The sequence below is a fragment of the Polypterus senegalus genome, chromosome 4, assembly GCF_016835505.1.
Source record: "Polypterus senegalus isolate Bchr_013 chromosome 4, ASM1683550v1, whole genome shotgun sequence".
NCBI lineage: Eukaryota > Metazoa > Chordata > Cladistia > Polypteriformes > Polypteridae > Polypterus > Polypterus senegalus.
In genome coordinates, this window is record NC_053157.1 from 64622909 (window position 1) to 64648233 (window position 25325).

The following is a 25325-nucleotide window of genomic DNA, read 5'->3' on the forward strand; positions in this document are numbered from 1 at the left end:
TGAGTGCGTTTATAGTTCTTGGGATGAAACTGTTTCTGAACTGCGAGGTCCCTACAGGAACGGCTCTGAAGCGTTTGCTGTATGGGAGCAGTTCAACAGACTGTGTGCATGGCTGAGGCAGTGTGTGCTTGATGCTGTATACCAATAATTCTCTTTCTGATCAGGTGCTGAAGAGCAGTGATTCCACACTCAGATACAGTGTGATAAATACTTAAGAATAAAAACTCTAAAGCAGCTATGGTAGTTGGAATAGTTTGGCCATTCCATGGACCATTATATTGTTACAGGTTAATTACAATCAGATGCCTTAAACTAATAAATGATATGTGGTTAATTTCAATGTATTTGATAAAGCCGCATCAGGGATGTGGATCTAAAAAAGAAAGGGAAACCACACTGGAACAAAAGCACTGCATTGATGGTGGGTGCCGTAAGTCTGCAAAACCAAGCAGAGAACTTGCGTACGCCAAGGATTTAGCTGGCGTGAAAATGTGCGCGGCTTTACACAAAGTTTCGTTTTTATACATCGCGATGTGAGCATGGAAACGGACATATGCAACATTTTTGTGCATACGCACCGTTTATACACGAGGCCCCAGAACATTGACCATGAATATATAATTTGTAGCAAATGAAAGTCAGCTACAAAATGTCTCAAGGGCACAACAGAACTAAACACTGACAGCTTGAACTATACAGGCACATGGGAAAAAAATAAGAGAAAATTAATTACATGTTTAATGTTTTTATGAAATACTGAATATTGTAAGAAAATAACAGCCAATAAAGATTAATATTTGTGGACTAAAGCTAATCATGACTTTATATACATATATTAGAAGAATTATTTAATTTATGCACAGATGTTTGCTTAAAGATTGTGTAATTTGGTGACTATAAACAGAAAGGAAACCAGAAGAGAAACTCAAGAAACTTATACATAGATAACTAACTGTGTGTCAGCTGTCATACCTTCTCAGAGTAAGGTTTCTGAAGCAAAGCAATGGCAGTAATAATAGTCACTAGTAATAATATACACATTTCTTTGCTTTACTTAAATACAAAACGTTATGAGGATCAGAAGAATTATAGCTGGTGAACTCCATAAAGACAGAATAAACTTCAAGTTATTATTCAATGAAGGTAAACAAAGGATGAAGATAGAAATACGTGAAGAAAAATACAGTATGCTGGAGAATAAGAATCACTTTCAACACTGGTGGTATAAACCACCTTTTACACCAGACACAGACCCAAAGGCACTCAATTAAAAACAATGCATGCATAACCAACATCATATGCACTGAATATTTGCAATAGAATATCAAAATAAGCACAAGACAATATGAGATACTTATAGAAAATTTAATAAACAAAACCTATAAACAACATATATTCAAGAAAGGGGACTATGGGGACTAGAGAAACTAGTGAAATGGAAGAGGGTACTGAAAACTGTTTTGTGATACTTTATGAGGCTTGTAAATAACTAAACTTGCATTTACATTAGAGTTTTGCTTTGACAAAATACATAAAAGTCTTACTTTCAGCTGAAAATGTTGGCCTTATATTTTTTTGTCTTGTGGGTGGACACGGAAAAGCTGATATTTATTTTATGTTAATTATAACTGTCTGGCAATATACTCACAACCTCAATATAATATTACTAGCTTCGCCTGGGAAATGTTTTAAGTCCATGGACCTGAGTTACAATGCCATTGGCTTATCAAATGTATCAGAAGTACTATGCAACTATGTACTTTTTTGTATACAATTATTTGTTGGTTTTTTATTTTCAACCATGGGCTAATATTATTTGTTCACTTGAGCTGCTTACTGTTGAACATGCTGCATGCAGTCCTTGGTGGTGTTGGTATGAAGGAGACTGAAACAACACTCATATTAGAGTTGTATTCAGTAATGTTCCAAAGTTGATATAAAGTTAACTCATTCAAAGGTAAAAACTGCTAAAAGTCTCAACTGTCCATTAGCAAAGCCTGAAATTAGTACTGCCTCAGTATGCAGGTTTAAATAAGTGTCTACCAACAAAAAGAAAAAAAGTTACTAATTACTTTTATTCAGTCAATAGTCACTCAATAATCACTCAATAGTTTCTCCTTATCACATTTTGAAAAACAGCATCTCCAGCAGCTATAGCAAAAAATCACTCTTCATTCTGTTCGATCATGGTTTGGCTCCATCGGTTTATTTACAGTGTTTTTTTTTTTTATTTTCTCTTATATATAGTATTGAGAAAGTATAGGAATCGTGAAAAAATTCGACCTTGAGATTTTGATGAATCTTGAAGTTTTAGACCTTTCTGAGTTCAAAAATACCATTTTTGAAATTATGTCTGTCTGTTTGTCTGTGTGTAAACACAACAACTCGAAAACACGTTGACCTATATCAATGAGATTTGTACACCTGCTTTATATCAAAAATATAACTGGAAGTGATACTTTAACTGAATACTTTTGAGAATTTTCAAGTAAACTATGGTTATGATTACATATAGATGAATCAAATTCTGAATAGATATTTATCATGAAAAAAAGCAAATATATTAAATTTGAGAAAAGTTACTCAACCGGAAGTAGTATTTTATTTAAACAACCATTTGAATTTTTTGTATCACAGAAATATAAATGTGTACACTACATTAAAAACTGCATTCAATATAACGCATATTCTTTCAATAACTATTATTAATTTTATTTTAATTTATACATCATCAGTTTAACAATAATGTGTAAACATTGAACATGCTATGTAAATATATGGGAACAATAAGCTGCTTCATGTTCGAGGAAATACATTTAATTTTATACTTTTTATTTCCACTATTATTATGATAACTAAATTTAGCTAAATGTAGTTTTACCCATATCAATTTATTGCAACAATTATATAATGCTAACACTTTTTCTGTTTTTAGGTGACTGTAACTCTTTTTACTTTGTACGTAATCTTGGTAATGTATATGTAATCATGAAAAAATTCCACCACTGTTTTCAACCTCCCTAAGTGTGAAAATATCATTATAATATAAAGTTTGATTATTAAATAGAGATAATGATTATGTATCAATATTATCAATTAGTTATGATGAGAAACAAAGAGATGATATTTGAGAAATATTGCACAACTGGAAGTGGATCTGATGATCTTTTTCTCTATCTCAGTATACAAGAAAGTCAAGGGGAGCACACTCCCGATTTTTTCTTTTACTTTTTTATTGCCTCTTTTATTTTTCTTTTACTTAAAAAAGTGTCTAATGCTGATAATAGATTTGTATTCTGAACTTAACGATATGCAGATTGGAAAAAGTGTTAGCTTTTTCAAAAATGCAAGGCAATGAACAGATTAAAATAAAAAGTGTAATCAGTTTGTCTCAGATTTATTGTTACATGTTGTCAACACTGCACAATATTTTTACCTGACTCTACCTTTTCAACAAAGGGATCCCCCTTGCTCTTCAAATGTTGTATGTAGGTAATCAAGAAACTTACAAAAGTAAAACTAATTCAGCAAGTCAATGAAATTATTATCCCAAAATGGTTGAGGAAAAACACCACAGCAGTTTCTCCATTTGATGACATGCCACTTTTATCAATGCTCTTATTTAAATTTTGTGTGCAAAATAAAATCATCAGGAGCAGCACACTGGCTGATGTGATTTGCACTCCCCACATCAGCATTTGCACAAGGGTGCAGATAAGATAAAGGAGGGTAGAGGGGTTAATATATATAAAATACCTTTCTTACTGGATCAGTTGCATGAAATTGACTATGCTCACAGCCACAGCACCTGGCAAGCACTTGCTAAACACACCTGTGTTCAGCTTCATCGAACTTTGCTCCTTTCACTTCATTTCTGCTGATAGCCTTCATTTGCATAAACTGGCACAACCCATTTCTCTATGCTGTCGCTGTCAGTGCTGTGGTGAAATGGGGCATATGGACTGTTAGAATGTCCCACTCACTAGAGCATTATTAAAAACAATTATCAACAAATACAAAAACATCTTTAGCTGATTTTCTTTTTCCTACAATGTCACCAAACTTGTAATAAAATCTGTCAAGGCATTTTTGAGAATTTGGGGTATTTAGGTTTAATATTATTGTGAGTTTTATACCCCTAAATATTTATATAACGAGGTGTCCTTTCTTAGCAGATACCTACTGCCCTAGACTAACCTTCCTACCAAACCTCAGCTTTTTAGTTAAACAGGAAATAGTGTTTATGCTGATGAGTGAGTAAGTCAGTCCATCAACTTTGTATTATATATTTTAAAATAACTTATCTGTATTTTGAGAGTGCATTTTTTGAATTGCTGTAACACTAAGGTGTTTTGTACTTTGACATGATTTATTTTGATGCCCAGTTTTGACTCAAAAAATGCATTTACAGTATATGTCTGTATTGTGATTACAACTATTTGAACATTCTGTGTTACATATTTATGACACCTCTCTGTTAGCCTTGAACATTTTTATCTATTTTACTTTATTTTTCTTTGGCAAAAAAATAAAAAAAACAGCTTGGGGTTGTCTCTGATATGTTCCAGTGAGCCTATATTTGGTATTTCAGATCCCCTCCACAATATTATGAATGTGTCATTAATTTGTATTTTGATTATTTATTGCTTGGCATCTGCTTGCTTTATTTTGGATGACTTAATACTACAGGTATATAACAATAAACTAATGGTGGATATCCCAGTGGCACTGATTTTCATGGATTTGAATCATGAGCCCATACATTGTTTATCTGGAGTCTGAACGTTTATCTCTGCGTTTTTGTCGTACATCAGAAAAACATGCATGTTAAGTGAACTGCCAATTCCAAATTGGACCAGTTTGATTATAAGTGTGAGTAGGCAATATGAAGGACTGGCACACCATCTGGGGCTACTTTCTGCTTTGTAGAGGATGATGGACACACCCAACAGTGAATTGTACTACACAGGTCTAATAATTACATGTTAGGCAATTAACCAATGTTCCATTGCTAGTGAGTGGAAAGATAACTTTATTGATTCCAATTTATTAAAATATGATAAAATCAAAAATTTCTTTTACAACTTCCAGATTGTCTAAAATGTTACTGTGATTTTATTTTTTTAATTTCATAACTGTATCACAAATTAAATACTTGATGACACCAGAGAATGTATTCTGAATGAAAACAGTAGCTTTGTCGATACCCATCTGTTTATCCATTACATGAATCTAGATCTTCATGAACATTTCATTGTTTCCAACTCTGTGAGTAGTTTCACAAACTGCCAACATTTGCACTACAACAAATTTATGTAAAATTAAGGGAATTTTGTACATCTAATGCAACATTAATTCTCATTAACTTAACTGATTTGACAAATACAGTCATTAAATCAGTATTACAAAAGTTCCACAATAGGAGTAAGAAATAAAATAATTCTTACTAACTAGAAAAACTGAGTTTCTGTAGTTCTAATAAACCACATTCTACATTTCAGAGTAAAACATGAGTTTATCTTGCATAAGGATGAATTTCAGCTAGAAGGATGCTGGCCTTCATCTTTTATTTATGTTAATAACGTTGTCTTTCTTTGCTGCTTATTTAGGTCACTCCCATGTATTTCACCACTGTTTCTTTGTTCTGTTCTGGTTATATTTAAAAACATAAGAATAGACCACAAACAAAACACCTAATCTTTATATATTTCACCTATTTTAAAATTGTAAACAGTACATGTATTATTTAATAAAATGTAAGATTCGATAAAGTAATTTATTTTCTCATCTTTTTTCCTTAAAGATGCTTTTTTTCTTCAGCTTATAAGTAAACGTTATATTCTGTTTTCATGTGATTCCAACCAACATTCAAATTGTTTTTGTGGGACTGATAAATACAAATAAATGCTTCTATGTTAAAACACTACTTGCATAACCACACCCCACCCTTACTGCTAAAGCTATAAAGAAAACACAAGGGCATGGAAGAGAAATTCAATATATGGCACAAACCATGACAGAAAAATGGTACAATGATAATTAATAACTTGCGTAATTGAATTTGAAGGTGAAGCAGATATCCTACCCTGTTTCTAGCAGCCTCAGCTGTCCACATTTATTCAATACATATATGCTATATTTTATCCTAATTATTAGTTTTTTAATGGTAAAAACTGAAAAATAAAATAATTTTCCCATAGTTGTTTTTTATTCCAGTGAAAATTATGACTCATAATAAACAAGCAAACATTTTTATTCATCATATTACTTAGGAAAAGGAACATAATAACAAAACACAACCTGAAAAAGCAATTCAAAATAACACGACACTCCTTAAAACTCAGCACTCATCCTCCACCAAGCTAAGAGAGTAGACAGCCAATATACTGTACAATGTTTTTGGTATAGGATAAAAGAGCAAAGATATGTCCAGACAATGGTCAGCATACAGTGTTGCACTGATACAGTGCGTTGCCTCACCCATCACACAATGAACCTTGTTTACTTATAATTACATTAATAGGTTCTTTACAAGTTCTCAGAAAAATCTAAACAGATTATGTTAAAGATAATTTCAATTTTCCCAACCTGAGATAAGGCAGAATGTCACTTTTCCACTGAGTGTAAATTGCAAATCTTCCAGTTCAACAAAATACATCCTCATGCAAGTAGTTGGTATAGTACATTACAAATGATTCTTCCTAGTCCAATTCTATCTATCCCTTCTGTTATTACTTCATATATTGTTATTAAAGTAACAACATTGTTTAAAAAAGAATCATATTTTAACCCTTACCAATGACACATAAGTCATTATTTAGGAAAATATTATAAAAACAACTGGCATTTCATAATGGGGTGCTTTGCACGCAATGGTTTCAATTTTAACCCAGTCTCCCTGCATTCCTGAAATAGAAGTAAATGAATGAAAGTATGAACCTGAGGTTCAAAAGGTGTTTCCAAAGAAAATGTTCAACACAAGGTCCCAAAAGTGAACGATACTTTACAGTAAATCAGTACATATGTAAGAACCTTGTCAACCTAACTAATTGAGAGACTAAGTGTGTGACATCTATGCTAGGTGCCCAGATTGTAAGAAAAGAAAGCTTAACAATAATGTATGTGTGTACTGTATAATATTAACAATAAGAGCAGCTCACTACTGAAAACGCCAAATATAGGAGGCAGTGGGGATCGAAGCGGTAGTCCCTTGATTATAAGTCAGCAAATCTTACCGCTACACCACAGAAGCTGTTGTATCATCCTTGAACCTTTTGTGAAAGTGTTTATTTGATCTTTGGACTTCAGGTTTCACACATGCTATAGTTTATGCCTACATTTTGTAACATTTATTACTAAAATATGAAAAAGTTTCTGTTTTAACAATGTATTTACAGATTACTATAGCAACGGAACACACATGAAATGCATGTGTCCCAAATAACAATCTATTATTTCCACTCTAAAACTCCAGCAATTCACTCACTCCCTGATAATCAAACAAGGCACAAGCTTGGAGAATTTTGTGAACTTTCTGCGACGGTAGGGGGATGGAATAGCCGGCTGCTTGCTGCTTGTCTTAATCGTCACATTTACAGGACAAAGACGCTGACGGAGAGATGCGAACGGATTTAAGGTGGGCCAGATTTATGAGTTTTCCCGTAGGCTCTGGTAATTCTAGTGTTAATGAAGTTAAGTTTTTTTTTTTAATCTTTCACAGCACCGTAGCTTCTTGCAATAGTCTTTCATTGCCGCAAGGAGGTACGGTACAGTTTTTTGAACTTTTTGGAATATTAAGTATGAACTATGACAACACTGGTTCACTGTCCATACATTTTGATTAAACACAAAGTTTTACTTTAAATATTATATATAGATTTACCTGCTGTGCATTTATCTGCATGTTCTATATGCAAAAATAAAAAAATAACTTGGCACCAATGACCCAAAGCAAATCTTGCCAAAGTAAAGGCCAAAGAGTATTATTGTGCTTTATTGTCTGCGTACTTAGAGCATCACTACAATATAACTTTTACAAAACATTAAAAAAACAATTCTCAGAAGAATAAAAAGGTACAACAAAAGATAATACAAATATAAAACATTTAAGCTATATTGTAGTATGCAAAATGCTAAACATTATAGTAGAAATTATATAGAAATTTGTGAATTTCCCCTTGGGATTAATAAAGTATCTATCTATCTATCTACCTATCTAGAAACCAAAATGCTTGCTACAGTTTAAAAAAGCAAACAAGATAAAATAAAGTGCTACAGTACTTGTATTTGGACATGACTTGCTTTACCTAGTCACTATATTAAGCTGAACCTATGCCATGCCATGACTGCCAAGGGAATTTCTTGTCACAACAAGAACAATGAATGCAATTATTATTAATGAATAGAAACTTTAAAACAAATATGTTGCACATGTCCTCCAACCTGTTTCTAAAAGAGATTAGATTTTTTTAAAAACAGGCAAATATCTTGTTTAATGTTCTTTAACCTCTTAGACTTTTTGCAAAATTTAAATCACCCTGTTTAAAAACAACTCTGAATAATTACTTGTTTCTAACTTAATTTACTTTAGTATCGGTCTGAATACCAAAAATAATCAAATCAAGTTAAGAAGATCTTACATTAAAAGCAGATGCAAAGGGCACATTTGTTGCAGGATACATTTCCATAAATTATTAATTCATTATACATGTATATTTTTAATAAATACAGTGAAAGTTACCATTATAGTGACCTTAAAACATATGTGAGTGAAGTACATGTAAGCAAAATTAAATAATAAATAAATTTATGAAATAGACACGGAATCCACATACTGTATAGTAAAACATTTTTCATTCATCCAAAATCAAGATTCAATCTAATATTTTTCACACTAATACTGAATATATTAATCAGTATTTGTGGCTGTGGTTAACTAAAATAATATATTCAAAGTTAAGGATACCTAAATGTGTTCAGTCAACTTGTCTTACCAAAGCAAACTATAACTATTAAAAAACCAACATAGCCTAAGATTACAGCCTGGGAGTCTAAACCATTTACTATAAATGTCTATTTCTGTTTCTTACTATAAGGTAATATAGAAATATTTATCAAAACGTAGCAGTATAAAATGATACTATCAATGAAACGCTGTAAATAGTATACAGGATAAAAACGATACATCTAAATTTCAGTCTTTATACTACAAAGAGCTAAATCTGATACACAGCACTGAAAAAAGATGGTAATATTTTAATTTACATTATTCCTTTTATTATGAATAAACTATCATATACAACAGTTATAATTGTAACATCACTTAAAATATGTATCAAATAATACCATAAACTAAAGACTATGTTACTTAAATCCATAATCAGTTCATCATGACGGTGATATTTTTGCATCTTCCTTTGTGCTACTTCTATAATTGTAACCTCTTTAAGTAATTTGCTGCATATTTTAAGTAATGTTTTGCCAGATTTATTGTCATACTTAAAACAATGTTAATGCATGTGGGAATTTAGACATTTTCATCCTTTTGTGACCAACAATGTAAACTAGAAATATTAAAACCTCAATATGACTCCCCATCTCACTAGCAGCAAAAAATAAAGGTCAGAATTAATTAATAAAAAAAATTAATTACAAACACATTCCTTATAAATTCTTCTTGTCCAATAAATCATAATGTAATATAGGTGGCTTTATTTATACTTTATTATTTAGGAAGGTGGCACAGTAGTTACCACAACTATGTCATGGATCCACTGACCTTGGATGGATAGATAGATAGATAGATAGATAGATAGATAGATAGATAGATAGATAGATAGATAGATAGATAGATAGATAGATAGATAGATAGACTAAAATACTTTTTGTTATTTTAGTTTTAGATTAGATATTAGATATTTTAGTTTTAGATTATAGACAGATATTTATCTATACTAAAATACTTTATAGATAGATAGATAGATGATATTCAAATTACAAAATGAAATGCAACTTTAAGTTTATTGTGAAATAAACAGAGTACAGTGAAACTCTTACTTACATGGCAGTTTTGCAAGGATAAACAAGAAACATTAAGCTTTATTGTAATATTTTAGCTTGCTATATGCATTTTTGTAAAATGCACTTTAAAAATAAGCACAATGAAACAATTGAAAATTGTGTTTTTGTTCTTGTTTGTTTTTCTCTTTCTCAGTGACTGTGTATTGAATGACAATCAACAATCTGTGATTAAAACCAGAATTGTGTTTCACTGCATTGCGATCAATCCTGGCAGAAATATGAGAAACTAATCACAAACACAAACTCCAAACAGGATTGATCTGCTAAGAACATAAACTTTACTGCACAGCCCAGTTTTTGAGGGACTCTTATCCAGCTAACTGCTACACTTTTCTTGTGGAGAAATATAAACACATAGTTTAAGGAGTAAATTCAATATAAATTGTATTAAGATGAAAAAAGCTTAATCAAAATAAAAATAGCAATTGTTCTTTTATTAATTTTGTTAGTATTTAGAATTCAAATATTGCACACATTTAGATATTGTAGTTTTATTTAAAATTAAATTTAGAATGTCAATCTGTGCCCAGATGCTTAACAAAGGCATTGTAAATGTTATAGTTTCAGAATTCAAAATTTGTATTTTAAACAACAGTGGAAAAACACTACAAATAAAAAGACACATTATATGACACATTGAATACTGGTAAAAGCATAATATTTTGCAAACAATGAATGATGGGTCATGTCAATTTGTTACAAAAATATTTTTAAACATTCTGTATGTACAGTAGCTTTGTTCATTCACTTGTTATTTTAGATTTTCATGAACATTAAAGACAAACCTCTGTCACAGTTTTGTCTTAAATAAATGGATAATGGATATTCTGTTTGCTTGCTTGCCTAATTGTTCTGTGTATTTGTGACTCTGTGAGAAGTACTACCAGTGAAATCACTTGAAAACAACCTTTTATTTTTTCTTCTTTTTAGGGTGATTAAATAGAAGATGTTCTAAATCAATTTCCCAACTAATTGCTTAAATACTGTATTTTCATCCTTTGTCCATGTGATTCACTGTGCCTCCCAGTTCGTTTTCATTTTATGTACTAAATAGTACTTGGCCTGAATAAGATGTGTAAATTGTTTCCCAGGTGTCCTCCTGTGTTTCTACAACTGAAAGTGCTGATTTAATCACAATACAAAATCAAAGTGCGGCAAACAACAATATTATCTGTGGTTGAGAGAAGCTGACAAAGATCACAAACAGAACCCTTTGATGGATTTACAGTAACTGGGAGAAAACAGCATTTTGAAACTCTTACTTAATTAAACCCTATGAGACTTAACAATAAGATGCCAAGTCTTAAATTTGATTGTATTGTTATAGCTAGTTAAGCATTGTTTGAAGAGCTATGACTTAAAGCAACGTATATGGCAGACATTCTTTCATTTAAGATACATTCAAAACTAACTGCAGCATACCATATTTACATGACTAAAGCTCTACTATGTCACTGCCATTCTTTTAAGTCTTTTGCATGAGGGTCCTAACCAAAATTATTTTCATTACATCCACATATCTATCAGTGTTCACATTCACTTATTCCAGTTCAGTGATATAGTGACTCAATGCCTATCCTTGCAACAGTGTGTGCTAGACCTTTGACGTGAGGCAGAGTGCACAGTCACACAAGGGAAATTTAGAGACACTTTGGCTAGTAGCATTTCTTTGGAGTGTGGGAGGGAGCCAAAATCCCTGGAGGAAAACTACATAAAACTGTGAGAATGTGCTAACTCTAAATACACTGGAAGGCAAACCAACACAAAATCACACTTTGGACCTAAGGAATTTGAAGCAATACACATATCATACAAAGACAGACAGACTTAAAAATGCACCAATGGTCTGCAGAAACCTCTTATTGTTTTAATAAATGGTGAACTGCAGTTTCAAAAATAACATGTAACTAATTTGGCAATTGATCATCCTAGCAGAAAAAGAAACCCTGACTAACACAAATTAATTCACCTACATAAACAGAATGCCATTTCTAAAAAAAACAAAACAAAAGTACTTCTCATTTTATATAATATATAGCAGGGGGAGGAAACAATTAGTCTGTCTTTTGTAATTACTTAATCATCTTGACTACTGATTCATCTTAATCCAAAAAGGAGAGTAGTGTGGATTTTCAGGGAAGAAAGTTTGCATCAAATCTTTTCATACCTTCTGAAAAAAAAACAGTTCTTTATACCCAGATAAAGATAATTTGTAACTGTGTTTAGAAGGTTCAGATGTTACTCAAGTTCACAATACTCTAAAATAATGTCAGTCATCTCAACAGAAGAAATCATACGGTGAACACAAAAAAAAACTGCAAACTACATTGTCACTCCTTATTTCTGATTTTTAAATTGAAGAAAAAATAAAAATTATTTCAAAGCATTAATATATAAATTATGATTTTAACTAAGGAATTATTCAACACTTTAGTCTTCGTATAATGACTTACACAGGTGACTCCAAGAGCTCTAAACAAATATCTTTAAAACATATATAGTATGGTTTATTGTGCTTTAAAGAAAGAATTTGACATTATTCTTCTGCAAATCTCTCGGAAAATGGTTTAATGTCATATATGCTGTATAAAATTTTAATTAATTAATTTTGCCATGGCATCAATTCTGTATACACTTACAGTATTGTTCATACAAATTCCAAAACAGCCTGGTACTGAACACATTTTATGAAGGAAATGGTTGGTGTACACTTACTTCAAATACATAAGATTGTGATTACACTTCTTTAGAAGTATGTTTAAAATTATCAACATATTTAATTTATTCTAAACAATTTTAATATGTCTTATAAAACACAGCTTTGTATTTTTCAGTATCAGTAGATTACACCTTCAAAGGTGTGACTTGACAATATGCAGATAAATCTATTGCAGAAATTTTCCTTATAAATCTGAGTTATGCTAAGAGAAGCACTACACAGACATCATTCTTTTGATAACAACATCACTTCCCAGAATATTTTCAAAACATATATAAACAATATAGCATAAGGAAATCCAGTCCTTCAAAGCAAATGTAGTGTGCTGTGACAAGTATTTCCTCATGTGGTCTTCATTAATTCTAATGTAACTGAAAATATAGATAGATAGATAGATAGATAGATAGATAGATAGATAGATAGATAGATAGATAGATAGATACTTTATTATACAGTATATCCGTTTTATTTTAATATTATCCTTCAACCTATAATAAGAAAGGCTTTAAAAGAAGAAGACATCTTTCTCTAGATAATTACATGTCATTTTGCTCATTTATGGCATATTCATTGACCACCGGATGGGGGAATTTTTCAAAAACAAATACAATATAATACATCTCTTAATAATACAGTATCTCAAAAATTACTTGAAACATACAGAACACAAGAATTAGATTCATATTTATTAATTTCAAGCACAAAATGTTTACATGAGTTTCTTTAATTCTTCCAGTAAGTAGAGGTATGAAAATAGTCTATAGCAGTCAAGATACATACCACGCTTCCTGGAGAGTACACTTAAAAAGCTATACAGAAAAAGAGTGCGCCGTAAACATCAACTAGATATTCTGCTTTTTTTAATTTTATTTAAGAAGTTTGAAACCAGACTCTTGTTTCATAATTCTGCAACAGGTATCTGATCTTTCATCATTATATTTTCAGAAAGGAAACTTTTTTCTTAGTTTTTTCTTTAAATTATTTTTATTTTATCAATAACCCAAATATTGATGCATGCCTGATCCTCTACTTAATATGGCCTTAGTGTAGAAGGCATGCATTTAGTCAGAATGAAATGTATTATATTAATGCATGCCTGATCTTCTACTTAATACAGCCTTTTTGTAGAAGGTAGGTATATATTCAGAATGAAATGTATTTTTAAACCATTCATCAGTGTAGCAATTTTCAATACCTCAATGCCTCTTGTATCATTTTTGCTGTTTTGTGGAGACACAACCTATCTTAACAGTAACAGGCACAAGGATGGAACATACAATATAAAATAAATGATGTGAAATTTACTTGCATCAACTCAATGAACAACATACATATAAAGTAAAAACTGCAAATTACTGTTTACATCCTTTTGACATAAAAATGTATGAAGCAATTTAAATAGAGACCGCATCTAAAAGCTTGCTTCTCACGTTACTTATGTGCTAAATTTAAAAAGCTGAGAGAGTTTGGGACTTTGAATGATTGCATCACAGCAGTCAGTTCTGCTATAGTGACTGATAACCCCGATGGCATGTTATAAATGAAAGTCTAAAAAGACAGATTTCAAATCTCTCTCTCTCTCTTAAATTTATCATTTTCTGCCAATTTCAAGTTTATACTACTGTATCTTACTTAACAATATCAGAATTTTTCATAATACTATACCCCATTCCATGTCCCAATGCCTATCTATCTTTTCACTCAGTGTATGGTCAAATACACAGGAATCTATTGTTTGTAGCTTGGTCATGTTAGTTTTTAATGCCAAATCTAAGGAACTGTAACAATTATTTTATCTCATTGGCTGAGTTTCCAGGGAAAGATGTAGTATTAGCTATGTCTTCTGAAATGTTAAAAGACACAAGAAGTTCTTCTTGTAAAACATACAGTACCACTTACTTAAGCATATTGAAACTGAAGAGAAATCAAGGAAACATACAGAAGGCGCAATGAAGGCTGTAACTATGTTGGAAATTCTTTTATTTAGTCAAACAGAAGCTGCAAGACTTAAAAAACTGAATATGACATAAGAAACATGTTTTTGTGGGAATCATATTGCTAAAGAAAACTCATAGGCCAGGGTCATTTTTTCCTGAGCCTTCAGGGTACTAATGTAATAAATTCTGGATAATGAGAGTAAGGTACAGTCCTTCCCATGGGGCACAAAAGAAACCATAGATCACCAAACATTAATATAAATGACCTTTTATGTTCAGTTATGCTAAAAAAAACTTCAAAAGTATCATAATCCTGATCAGGAGACTAAAATATGTGAATACAGAAAGGCAGTGCTCTGTATTATTTCTCATATTTTCACTATTGTACTTTCTGTTTTATTTCTTTCAACTTAATTGCAAATTAAGCATTGACTTTTTTAATAAATGAGAAAAAACCTATATGCTTCAAAAAATATTACAGACTGCTAAAAAAAGAAAAATATATTACACAAAGTACTTCTTACTTCTAAAACATACAACAGCTACAAACGTTAAAACACCTAAGCCCTCTCTGTTAAATGAATTTAACTTAAAAGTGAATCACAGGGTTCAATACAAAAGGCACAGGACACACCACACTAATATTTACATCTATGCATAGATGAAACTTATCAGTATTACTAAGTTATCAGAATTACTAAGTTATGAATTAAAAGTAAACTATATTAAACAAAATTTCTGTAAATTCTCTATGTAATTAGAATGCAGAGGTTGCACTCCCTAGAGGTACAGAATCTCTTAACAACAAAAAAAAAACACATTTAAGTGAAACCCCTTTTCAGTCACTAGTGATAACAATTCACTCCAGGAGATTCTAGCCCTTGAAATATACCCTTAGTATTAATTAATGCACTTTGTGCATTAATGCACTTTGTGGCAAAAAATGTGAAGAAAGACTTACCCCATTCTTTGGATAGGCTATCCAGCCAAGATCACCGATAACAGCTCGAGAATCCAATAAGTTTACTGCAGAATAATGTAGAAAAACAATCAGTCAACTCTGGATCACATTTAAATCTGTAAGCAATTTACATTTGAAATATAAAGTAAAATAAATATAAAATAAATTATAAATATAAAAAATAATAAGTAAGTATAAAGTAAAAACCATCTTTCTTTCAGCACAAGCTCATTAATACAATTATTAATACAAATGTTAAAATCAATCATGTATACAGTAATTGTTTTACATCAATATTTAAAATGGGGTTGATGATTTATTTGATCCCTAATATAATAAGAAAATGTTATTCTATAACAAGGACACAGTATCATTAAGTACAGTCTATACTTTTATTCTTATGTTATGCAATATTATAAATCTTTACTAAAACTAATATGTAATTAACTTTTTTTAATTTAAGATAATCTGAGACAATGAAAATATTTTTAAAGAGACAATTTATTCCTAGCTACATATTGTACATATTACATGGCCTTCACTTCTAGGTTTCCAAAAACGTTCATGTGTTGAGATTACATTTCTTATAAAATTAAACTGTAAACAAGAAAAATTCTTTCTCCATGATACAAGGATGGCATTTTTCTTTACTTTGACATTTTAGATAATAACAAAACTGGAAGATGACACATGTAATCAATAGAAGTCAGAACTTTATTTCAAAAGCAAACTACAAAAATTACTTTTACTGTTCTTTCAGGCTGGTACAAAAGATCAATGGCTTTTCCAGACCAATTTCTAACTTCATGTTTCAATTGTTTATATATATATATATACAGTTTTTTTTAACACTTCTCCCAATTCACATAATCACAACAACAAATGTTCTAGTTCTGAAGAGGCCTTATCATTTTTGATTTGACATTTTAGACTGGAACATGAAGTTTAAGCAAGGCTATGAAATGTCCTGAATCTATGCTTAGGGGCCCATATGCATTCGAAAGCACACTTTTGTTATTCTACATTCAAGCCCAATGCTCCCTTTCAAATTTATATGGAAGGCAGTCACCTTCTTATCTCACTTGGAAGGCGTATTGTACTTGGAATATTTGGTTTATCTCCTTTTAGCACCAAACTGTCTAGACAAGAGGTAAAAGAATAATAAATGCTTCTCATCATTGTTTACAATATGCCACCGTGATACAAGGCAGTCTGTTTTCTATTCTTTCTTTTCTATCAGTGTTATGTATTCCAATACATGTGAATCTTACAAGTATTAGCTATAAAGATAATAATCAACAGTACATCTTTAATATTAAATAAGAAAGTACCTTCTGTCTTTAGACACTGGGCGACAATCAGGCCATGTACAGCATGCCAGTCACCTTTCAGCAGTTTTGTTTTCTTTTACTCACAAAATAAACCAGACAAATACTACTTTCAATGTGAATTGTATTTAAAAGGTGGAAAGGTTAAATACAGATTACATTTTATTCACAAACGCCATTTAGAACAAACTCATTAAAACCAATGATTTTCAGCAGTCGATTTTTTTACTCACTTTTTTTTACTCACTCTATACTATATTGAAGCAATTAGATGTTGATAAAAATATTTAAAGTGCCTGTTAATACTCTTTAATGCATGTTTACATAGTGTTCTGGTCCTAATCCAGAGGGTACAGACCTATAAATACCTGGGAGTGCAGCTGGATGATAAATTGGACTGGACTGCCGATACTGATGCTCTGTGTAAGAAAGGTCAGAGCTGACTATACTTCCTTAGAAGGTTGGTGTCCTTCAACATCTGCAATAAGATGCTGCAGATGTTCTACCAGACTGTTGTGGCGAGTTCCCTCTTCTATGCGGTGGTGTGCTGGGGAAGCAGCATAAAGAAGAAGGACATCTCACACCTGGACAAACTTGTGAGGAAGGCAGGCTCTATTGTAGGAATGAAGCTGAACAGTTTAACATCCGTGGCAGAGCGATGGGCACTGAGCAGGCTTCTGTCAATCATGGAGAATCCACTGCATCCACTGAACAGTATCATCTCCAGGCAGAGGAGCAGCTTCAGCGACAGACTGCTGTCACTGTCCTGCTCCACTGACAGACTGAGGAGATCGTTTCTCCCCGACACTATGCGACTCTTCAATTCTACCCGGGGTAAACGCTAACATTATTCAAAGTTATTGTCTGTTTTTACCTGCATTTTTATTACTCTTTAATTTAATATTGTTTTTTGATTCAGTATGCTGCTGCTGGTTTATGTGAATTTCCCCTTGGGATTAATAAAGTATCTATCTATCTATCTAGTCCCAGATGCCAAAGATGTGCAGGACAGGTTCATTTGCAACTGTAAACCTATGAGTGAATGCGGTTTTGTATTTTTAATCCTTTTATACTTTTATAACTATACTCTGCATACATTTCTAATTATTTATGAAATATTGGTTTTACAAACATTTAAAACTAATTTGTACCACCATTTGTCTTACCTCCCATTCAGATTCAGTTAAATTAAATTAGGTAATACTATTCTAAGTGTTTGTACTATTCTAAGTGTTTATTGAAAATAGCATCTTCATATTGGAAAACAGGTCCCATCAATTTTCATGATTTTTAAGTCTGTATTATAAATCCTACTTTAAAAACAACAGTCAGATTTCTTTTCAATTAAATCCTAAAGCCTTCTTCCATCTTTATTCTAAAATAACTTTTATATTACAGGGTTGCAGCAGTTCTGGCAGAAATTAATGTAAGGTAGAAACCAACACTAAATGGGACACCAGATTTGCAGTTTTTTTAAAGTGTAAAAGTAAAGTGAATGACATATTTAACAATATTCATTCAAAGATTGCTTTAGCTGTTCAAATTGAGAGCATCTGAAGAACAGATCCAGCTTATTCTTAGTCGGTTTATCTGTTTAGCTTCCTGTTTGACTCATCATCAGTATTTATTCATTATTCAATGATTTATACTTATGTTAAAACCACCATAAAGAAAATAACAACCGAAAACGTTGAGTATACTGTATGTTGACAAGGGCTGGAGTGAATATATTTAGTTGTGCATTGAGATTATTAGGAATTTCAAAAACACAATGTTAAACATTCTATGATAATGATGGCAATGTTTGGTGTGTACTGATTGTAATACTACCAGTTTTCCACTAATTAAAGTCTGTTTGTGGAGTACCTAATTTATTTGTGTTCAAATATACTGTGGCAAGTAATTTATAAGACTGTCCACACACTCTCATCTGCTGGCTGATTGTGTTAGACTTTGCAGGTCACTTTTGTTACCAACAGTGACCAATCTGTAAGAATATGGAAACAACTTGTACTATGAACAATACCTATAAAAGATCCATTCATCTTATTAACCACTTACAAACCAATTTCAGGTGACAGGTGGTCAGGACTGCATCCCAGAGGACCAGACAAATCACAGGAGCTATAAAAATTTGGATGTCAAAGCTGAGTTTTAATTTGGTCTTGTTAACTTTTAAACAGGAATGCAAGGAACAGCTAATATAATCACTCCACCTAAATTAATTTCCACTGGGATAAGATTTTACAGGTAAGTGCAACCAGATAAATATTCTGTTCCCCAAGAAACAACAGACTGTACACAGTGTTTAATGTGCATACCCATTTATAGATGTATAAACATTATGCCTATTGTATGTCAGGGCTTAAATGCCCATGATATTGTTTAATGCAACATTATTATAATTTAACATCTTTAAAATTACTATACAGTATATATATATATACATATCTGTTTTAATAAATGGTGATAAGGAAAACAATGCTGGGAATTATAATTTTTTAAAATTAAGTTCACTACTAGTATGACAACATATAGTAGATATTTTTTTCACTTAGATGTAACTGAATCATCTTTCCTTAATAGTGATTTTAAAATATCACCATTTGTATAGAAATGTAAATGTCAAAAGCAAACACAGAAAAATCTTCAATTCTGACTAAAAATATTCCTGGAAAGTGTTTATTAATAGTGCATAAAAAGTAATTGGGTAAAATTAAAGTTTAAAATTAAAAATTTCTAAACATTCAGAGAATTTACTGTATAAATGTAATTTTTAATATTTAACACATAAGCAAGGGTACTGCACTTGTCTTATGCTCATGGCTGACAGATTTGTGAGATCCTGTATCAATGAACATTTGAAATTAGAAAAATTACTAGATGGACAGTGTGCTAAAATTACAGCACATAAAATCTCATGAGCAAAAAAAGACAATTAATAGATTCTTTGTACATCATTCTTGAAGAAACAGAAAAAAAGTTATTTGATGTTGGTTCCTGTCCAGTGCCTGATTTTGCCAGAACTTGCTACAGGCACCACAACCCTAAACTTAACTAAGCAGACATACAAAATGAGGGGGTAGTGGGGTCATGTTTTTATAAAGCCAAAAATGAACAAGATAAATTTAACATTTGACAGGACATCATTTTTTTAAAGATTTATCATGAAATACATTAAAATCAGCGGTCAAGTGACTGTCTTTTTTCTAATTAATAATTAGGCGAATGGCAAGTAGAGACGAAATTTTAAACAGGATTTCCTCCTTTTCTCTGCATTATATTTGAATTGCATTCAGATTGTTTTGAAAGCCGAAGTATAATGTTGAGCAAATAAAATTAGAACTAACATACAGTATGCTTTGGTAAAATCCCTTATGGTACGCTCATGCCTTTATTTTCTAATACATTGCTCAACTGAAGTGCCGATTCTTTCAGCTGTCACAATTAAACACTCTATTGTTCCCTAGAAATTCCTCTGTGCCAAAGATCATTGACCTACTAGATTCACCCAAATGACTCAAACCGCTTCAGACCTCTCAACAGCCTGCTTAGTAAAAATAGGTACTTGGGCCTGTGATGGAAATTGGTATGCTTAAACTTTTTCAAAAAAAATGCAACAAAAAAGTGTTTTTCTTAAGTAGTGCTAAAAGGTAACTTTTCAGTTTCACACCAGAAATGTATTTGTTTTTCTCATCGCTAATATTTAACAACAGTACTGTACTCTCACTTAACTCATTAAACATTTTCACTAATGAAGGTAAATATAGTTCTTTCCAGGGATTTCAAGTGATTGTTAACTACAGTATATGCTCTTACCAGTTTATTTAAATGCAATGTGCTTATGTGTCAGCCTAACTGGTATCATTAAGCGAAGGCTAGAAGTCATTTTTAATTATGATCACGTAAAAATCCTCTTAGTATACCTTAAGAGTTTATCGAGATCCACAACACAGTATCTAGATTTTAAGTTTGAAATGTATTTCCTTTTAACCAATAAAGCAGTTGCATTTGTTATATCCAGTACAACACCATAAATAGTGTGTCAATCTATGGACAAAGCAATTAAACCACCAATGAAAACTCATAGGAGCTCAAAAGGTCAAAGTAAAATTCCAGCAAATGTCTATCCGAAAATATTAAACAAATTAATAAATGGATGACAACACTTAATTTTTATAGCATGAATAAAAGACAGCATTGCTTCCAGTTACAAACACTTAACCACTAACACCTGCTAAAATGAAAAATGTTCACATTTCTGTATTTGAGCTTTAAAATCATATAGTTTCTCTGAAGGCTAAAGAATATCACTTAAATACAGATGTCAAGTCAAACTGTTAACAAAAGAAATATAGTCTGTGATATCAGAGTGGAATAAGGTTAAAAAAATATGGAAGAATCAGGACAGTAAGAATTAAAGCCAAGCAAATACACCCTCCAGACTCAAAGTACTGCTGTCTGTAATAGGTTCTGAATACTGCACTATGACAACACTGAAACTAGAAAATGACACATTTCCTGAACTTGCCTCATATTGTTGTAGGGTTCTGGGGACTCATATCCTTGCCCTAGCAGCATTACTCACAAAGCAGAATCCAGACCATAAAAAACACCAGTCTGTCACAGGGAATTTACTAGCATATACATCTATGATCCCTCACACAATGTCACCACCATAACATGACCATCTATAGAATGCTAGGAAAAAACAAATATCCAGGGGAAAAAAAACAGGAAGACATGAGCAGTATATGCACACTCCATACAGTCAGGATTTGACTCCAGCCTCACAGACCTATGAGGCAGCAGCACTAAGTACAGGGTGGTCCAGATCTAATTATGCAGATCCAAATCATCTGGATGACTTTGATTTATGCGGGGACAATTCCAGTTCAGCACGAAGACGATTCTTCATGTCAATAGTTCACACACTTCTTGATGGTCCGAGATTTTTCGGGTGATTTTCTATATAATAAACTTAATAAGTTATAGCGTAATGAAAATTGCATAATTAGATCTGGACCACCCTATACTATGCCTCCATGCTGTCAAGAATGCACATGCACGCATATATTAACTTTTTTCAAGGTAAAGGTTAGGTTACTTTCTACTACAATGACACATGAAGCGAATACATAGTATAAATTAAAAAAGAAAAAAATGTGTACTTTTACTTCAACATTATTTAAGGTAAATACTTAAAATTTCTCCTACACATTTTTTTCATATTTAGGTCTTTGCAAGGTCTTATGTCACCTATTTACTTTTAAATCTGTCATTTTAAATTTCCATTCTGGATTAAAATTTTAATATTTCCGCTGAAAACCTTTTTTAAAGCTACTAGCAATATATAACAAAGCAAATGACAACCCAAAATTATACCCATTATGAGAATGTCTAAACCTGGATAAAATCTAATATTTTCCAAAAATGAGGGCATCCTTTTTCAATTTTACAGATTTTACATATTTGGTAAGCAAGGTTATAGTATGTGAAGAGAGTAACCATTTTCCTTTGCGTCTTTAATTCTGACGGCAAAGCTTTTCATGACTTCTTGTTGGTCAGCTCATACACAATAACGTAGGCAGATCATCATCAAGAAAGACTCATTAAAACTCATGCATGGTGCTTTTGGTTTGGTTTGGTTAAGAACAAATTAGTGATGAAAGACTCTCTGATACGTAACATTGAATGCATTATGAGAACTGAACAGTTAAGCAGTGTATTTTTAATGCACTGTACCTAATAACAGATATACAGTTTTGCCCAAGCCATTTCATCTATGTGCAAAAAAAATAAAAAAAAAGATTATTTGAAATGTATTTAATTCTATAATACAATAAGGCTTTATTGCGTGTGAGGTATGGCAGCTTAAGTAATGATCTTCCAACTCTGTCTCAGAATTCAAAATTAAAACATGCTTTTTTTAACCAGCTGTCTTTACTCTTATGTAATATTTACCTGGTCTTACTGCACTGTTTATATAAGCAATTCTTTTTAAAGTTGTCATATGTACTTTTTGACTCATTTGCATTATACCAGTGTACCTGATAGTTTTTAGAAATACACAGTTGCTTCTTAAGGCGAACGTAATGCATGCAAAAACACTTGGCTCATTGTTTTTGTAGTTGTGATTCTGGGTCCTGGGATGTTATATACTGTAGTACTTTTTTGTGGACTTTGTATTTTTCAGCTTGAGTGTATTATTTCTGGCTAATTCCTACTCACACAAACAAGTTATTACTACACAGACAAAGATTCCTAAATTGTAATTACTATATCTATGTATGTACCTGTCTCACAATGGACAGGAATATGAACATTTGCTGTATTTTTACTTTTTTTTAATTTTTTTAATTTTTTTTTCCTCTCCTTTAGATTTGTTACATTTTATATTTTAGAACTAGTAATACCTGGGATCATTTAGAAAATTTCAAAAATAAATCTCAGTCGGTGCAAAATTCAGGAAATGTAGCAACTTACTCAACAATTATTTTTATTAATTGAAATTAAATAAGATTTAGGCTGAAATTATATCATAACATTTTATTATTTATTATTTGTTCTCTTTCTTTCTTTCTCTGAATTTAAGTTTGTTATATTTATCGCCCGTCCATTTTTTAAGAGTAAAGTTTTCCAATCAAAAGTGTTAAATACTATATTTAATTAAGGTGAATATATGAACAAAATTATTTTCAAATAAATTTTAATGGGCAAAATTTAAGTATGCAGAAATATTTAAAAAAACATAAAAATCTATGTACATTCATGACATTAGTACCCCACTGCCACATTCAATGAAATGCAAATGGTGGTGAAGGCTAATCACTTCTAACTGATGTATTTTTTTTTTACATATATAATCATTTTGCCTTTGATGTAAAGTGTAATTTAATGATCCCATCCATTAATTGTCTGAAACTTCTCAGTGGACCTGAGAGTTATAGAAAGTGGTGCCTATTCGGGCATATTGAGAACAAGGCAGGAACTCTCTTTCAACAAGGTCCTGGTCAATTGCATGACACAATCATATACACACTTAGAATTATACATTGGTAGACAAATTATATTTGTCAAATAATGTAACATCTACAATCTTGGAAAGAAACAAATCCCACAAAGACAGGAACCGGGATAGGTTTTTTACCTTTTTTTTTCTTTTTAGGTGATTTTATTGTGCATATGGTCCATTTAGTGTGCTTGCTATTTAGTTCTATTTATTAAAGAAAATGATACACTAAAAAGATGTATTTATATTTGGTTGTGCAATCACTGCTGAATGGGACTTTAGATTTTTTTAACTCCACAAGGCATCCATTTTCTGACATGTTTTTTTATATTACTAAGCCAAAGCCAGCCACTGCATATCCTTCAACTACTGGGTGCCCAGCGAAAACCAACACTGGACATTAGTTTTTATAAATTACTGTTAGTATTTGTAGTAGTACTGTCATGTGTAGAGAATACAATGGAATTCTTACATGCGTTTCTGACCAACATGCAACATGATGCTTTCTGGCACCACAATAAACAAAATCATATTAAAATATAAACTATGTGTAATTACAGCCAGGTCTACAGAGACAAAACATTTAAAATATAAAATATATGTTCTGCAGAAAACTGATACACATTACTTAAGATTCAACAACAGTCTGGAAAATAGTAGGAAATTGCTAAATATTTCATATTCTGTTCACATAAACTACTGTATATGAACAGTGAAATAAACTCTGAAAGAAAGACATGATTTGCATCCTAAATTTAAAAAATAAAATGCTTAAATATCTAAAACATCATTGACTCAACAGTTATTATTTTTAACAAATAATAATTATATATTTAAAATAGAAATGAAGTCATCACTACTGAAAATTCTAAAAGTAATCATAAAAATGATTTTAATGTATATAGAATAAAGCAAAACAATGTAGAACCTATTATTTCAAGATTTTTATTCTAAAAATACCAAATAAACAATGTACATAAAGTAAGAAATAAACCGTCCAGTTAATTTCTTTCTGTATCCTCAAAGTTTTTTCTTTATTCAGTAAATGTAACATTAAATATTTTGGATAAAGAAACATACACGAAAAGTGCAAAATAAAATATCAGATCTCTTGAATGATTATTTTAAGTATATTTTTAAAAACTCTATAAAAACAAATGCTGAATATAAAAGCTGTAGAAAAATGTCTTACATATAGATAGCTAAATGTGATGTTCTATTTCATTTAATGGATTTTTCTGGCTTTGTTTTTCAAGATGATTTCAAACACATATATTAAAATCTAATT

General features: G+C 31.4%; 1 protein-coding gene across 4 annotated transcripts in view; it reads right to left on the bottom strand.

The window, feature by feature from the left end:
- LOC120527408 (ephrin type-A receptor 5) overlaps window positions 1–25325 on the bottom strand; it is a 362942-nt gene that overhangs the window by 331926 nt on the left and 5691 nt on the right. For all 4 annotated transcript variants that reach the window (XM_039750790.1, XM_039750791.1, XM_039750789.1 and 1 more), the window contains exon 2: window positions 15698–15762. In XM_039750790.1, the coding sequence (XP_039606724.1) occupies window positions 15698–15762 (65 nt within the window). The remainder of the gene's footprint in view (window positions 1–15697; window positions 15763–25325) is intronic.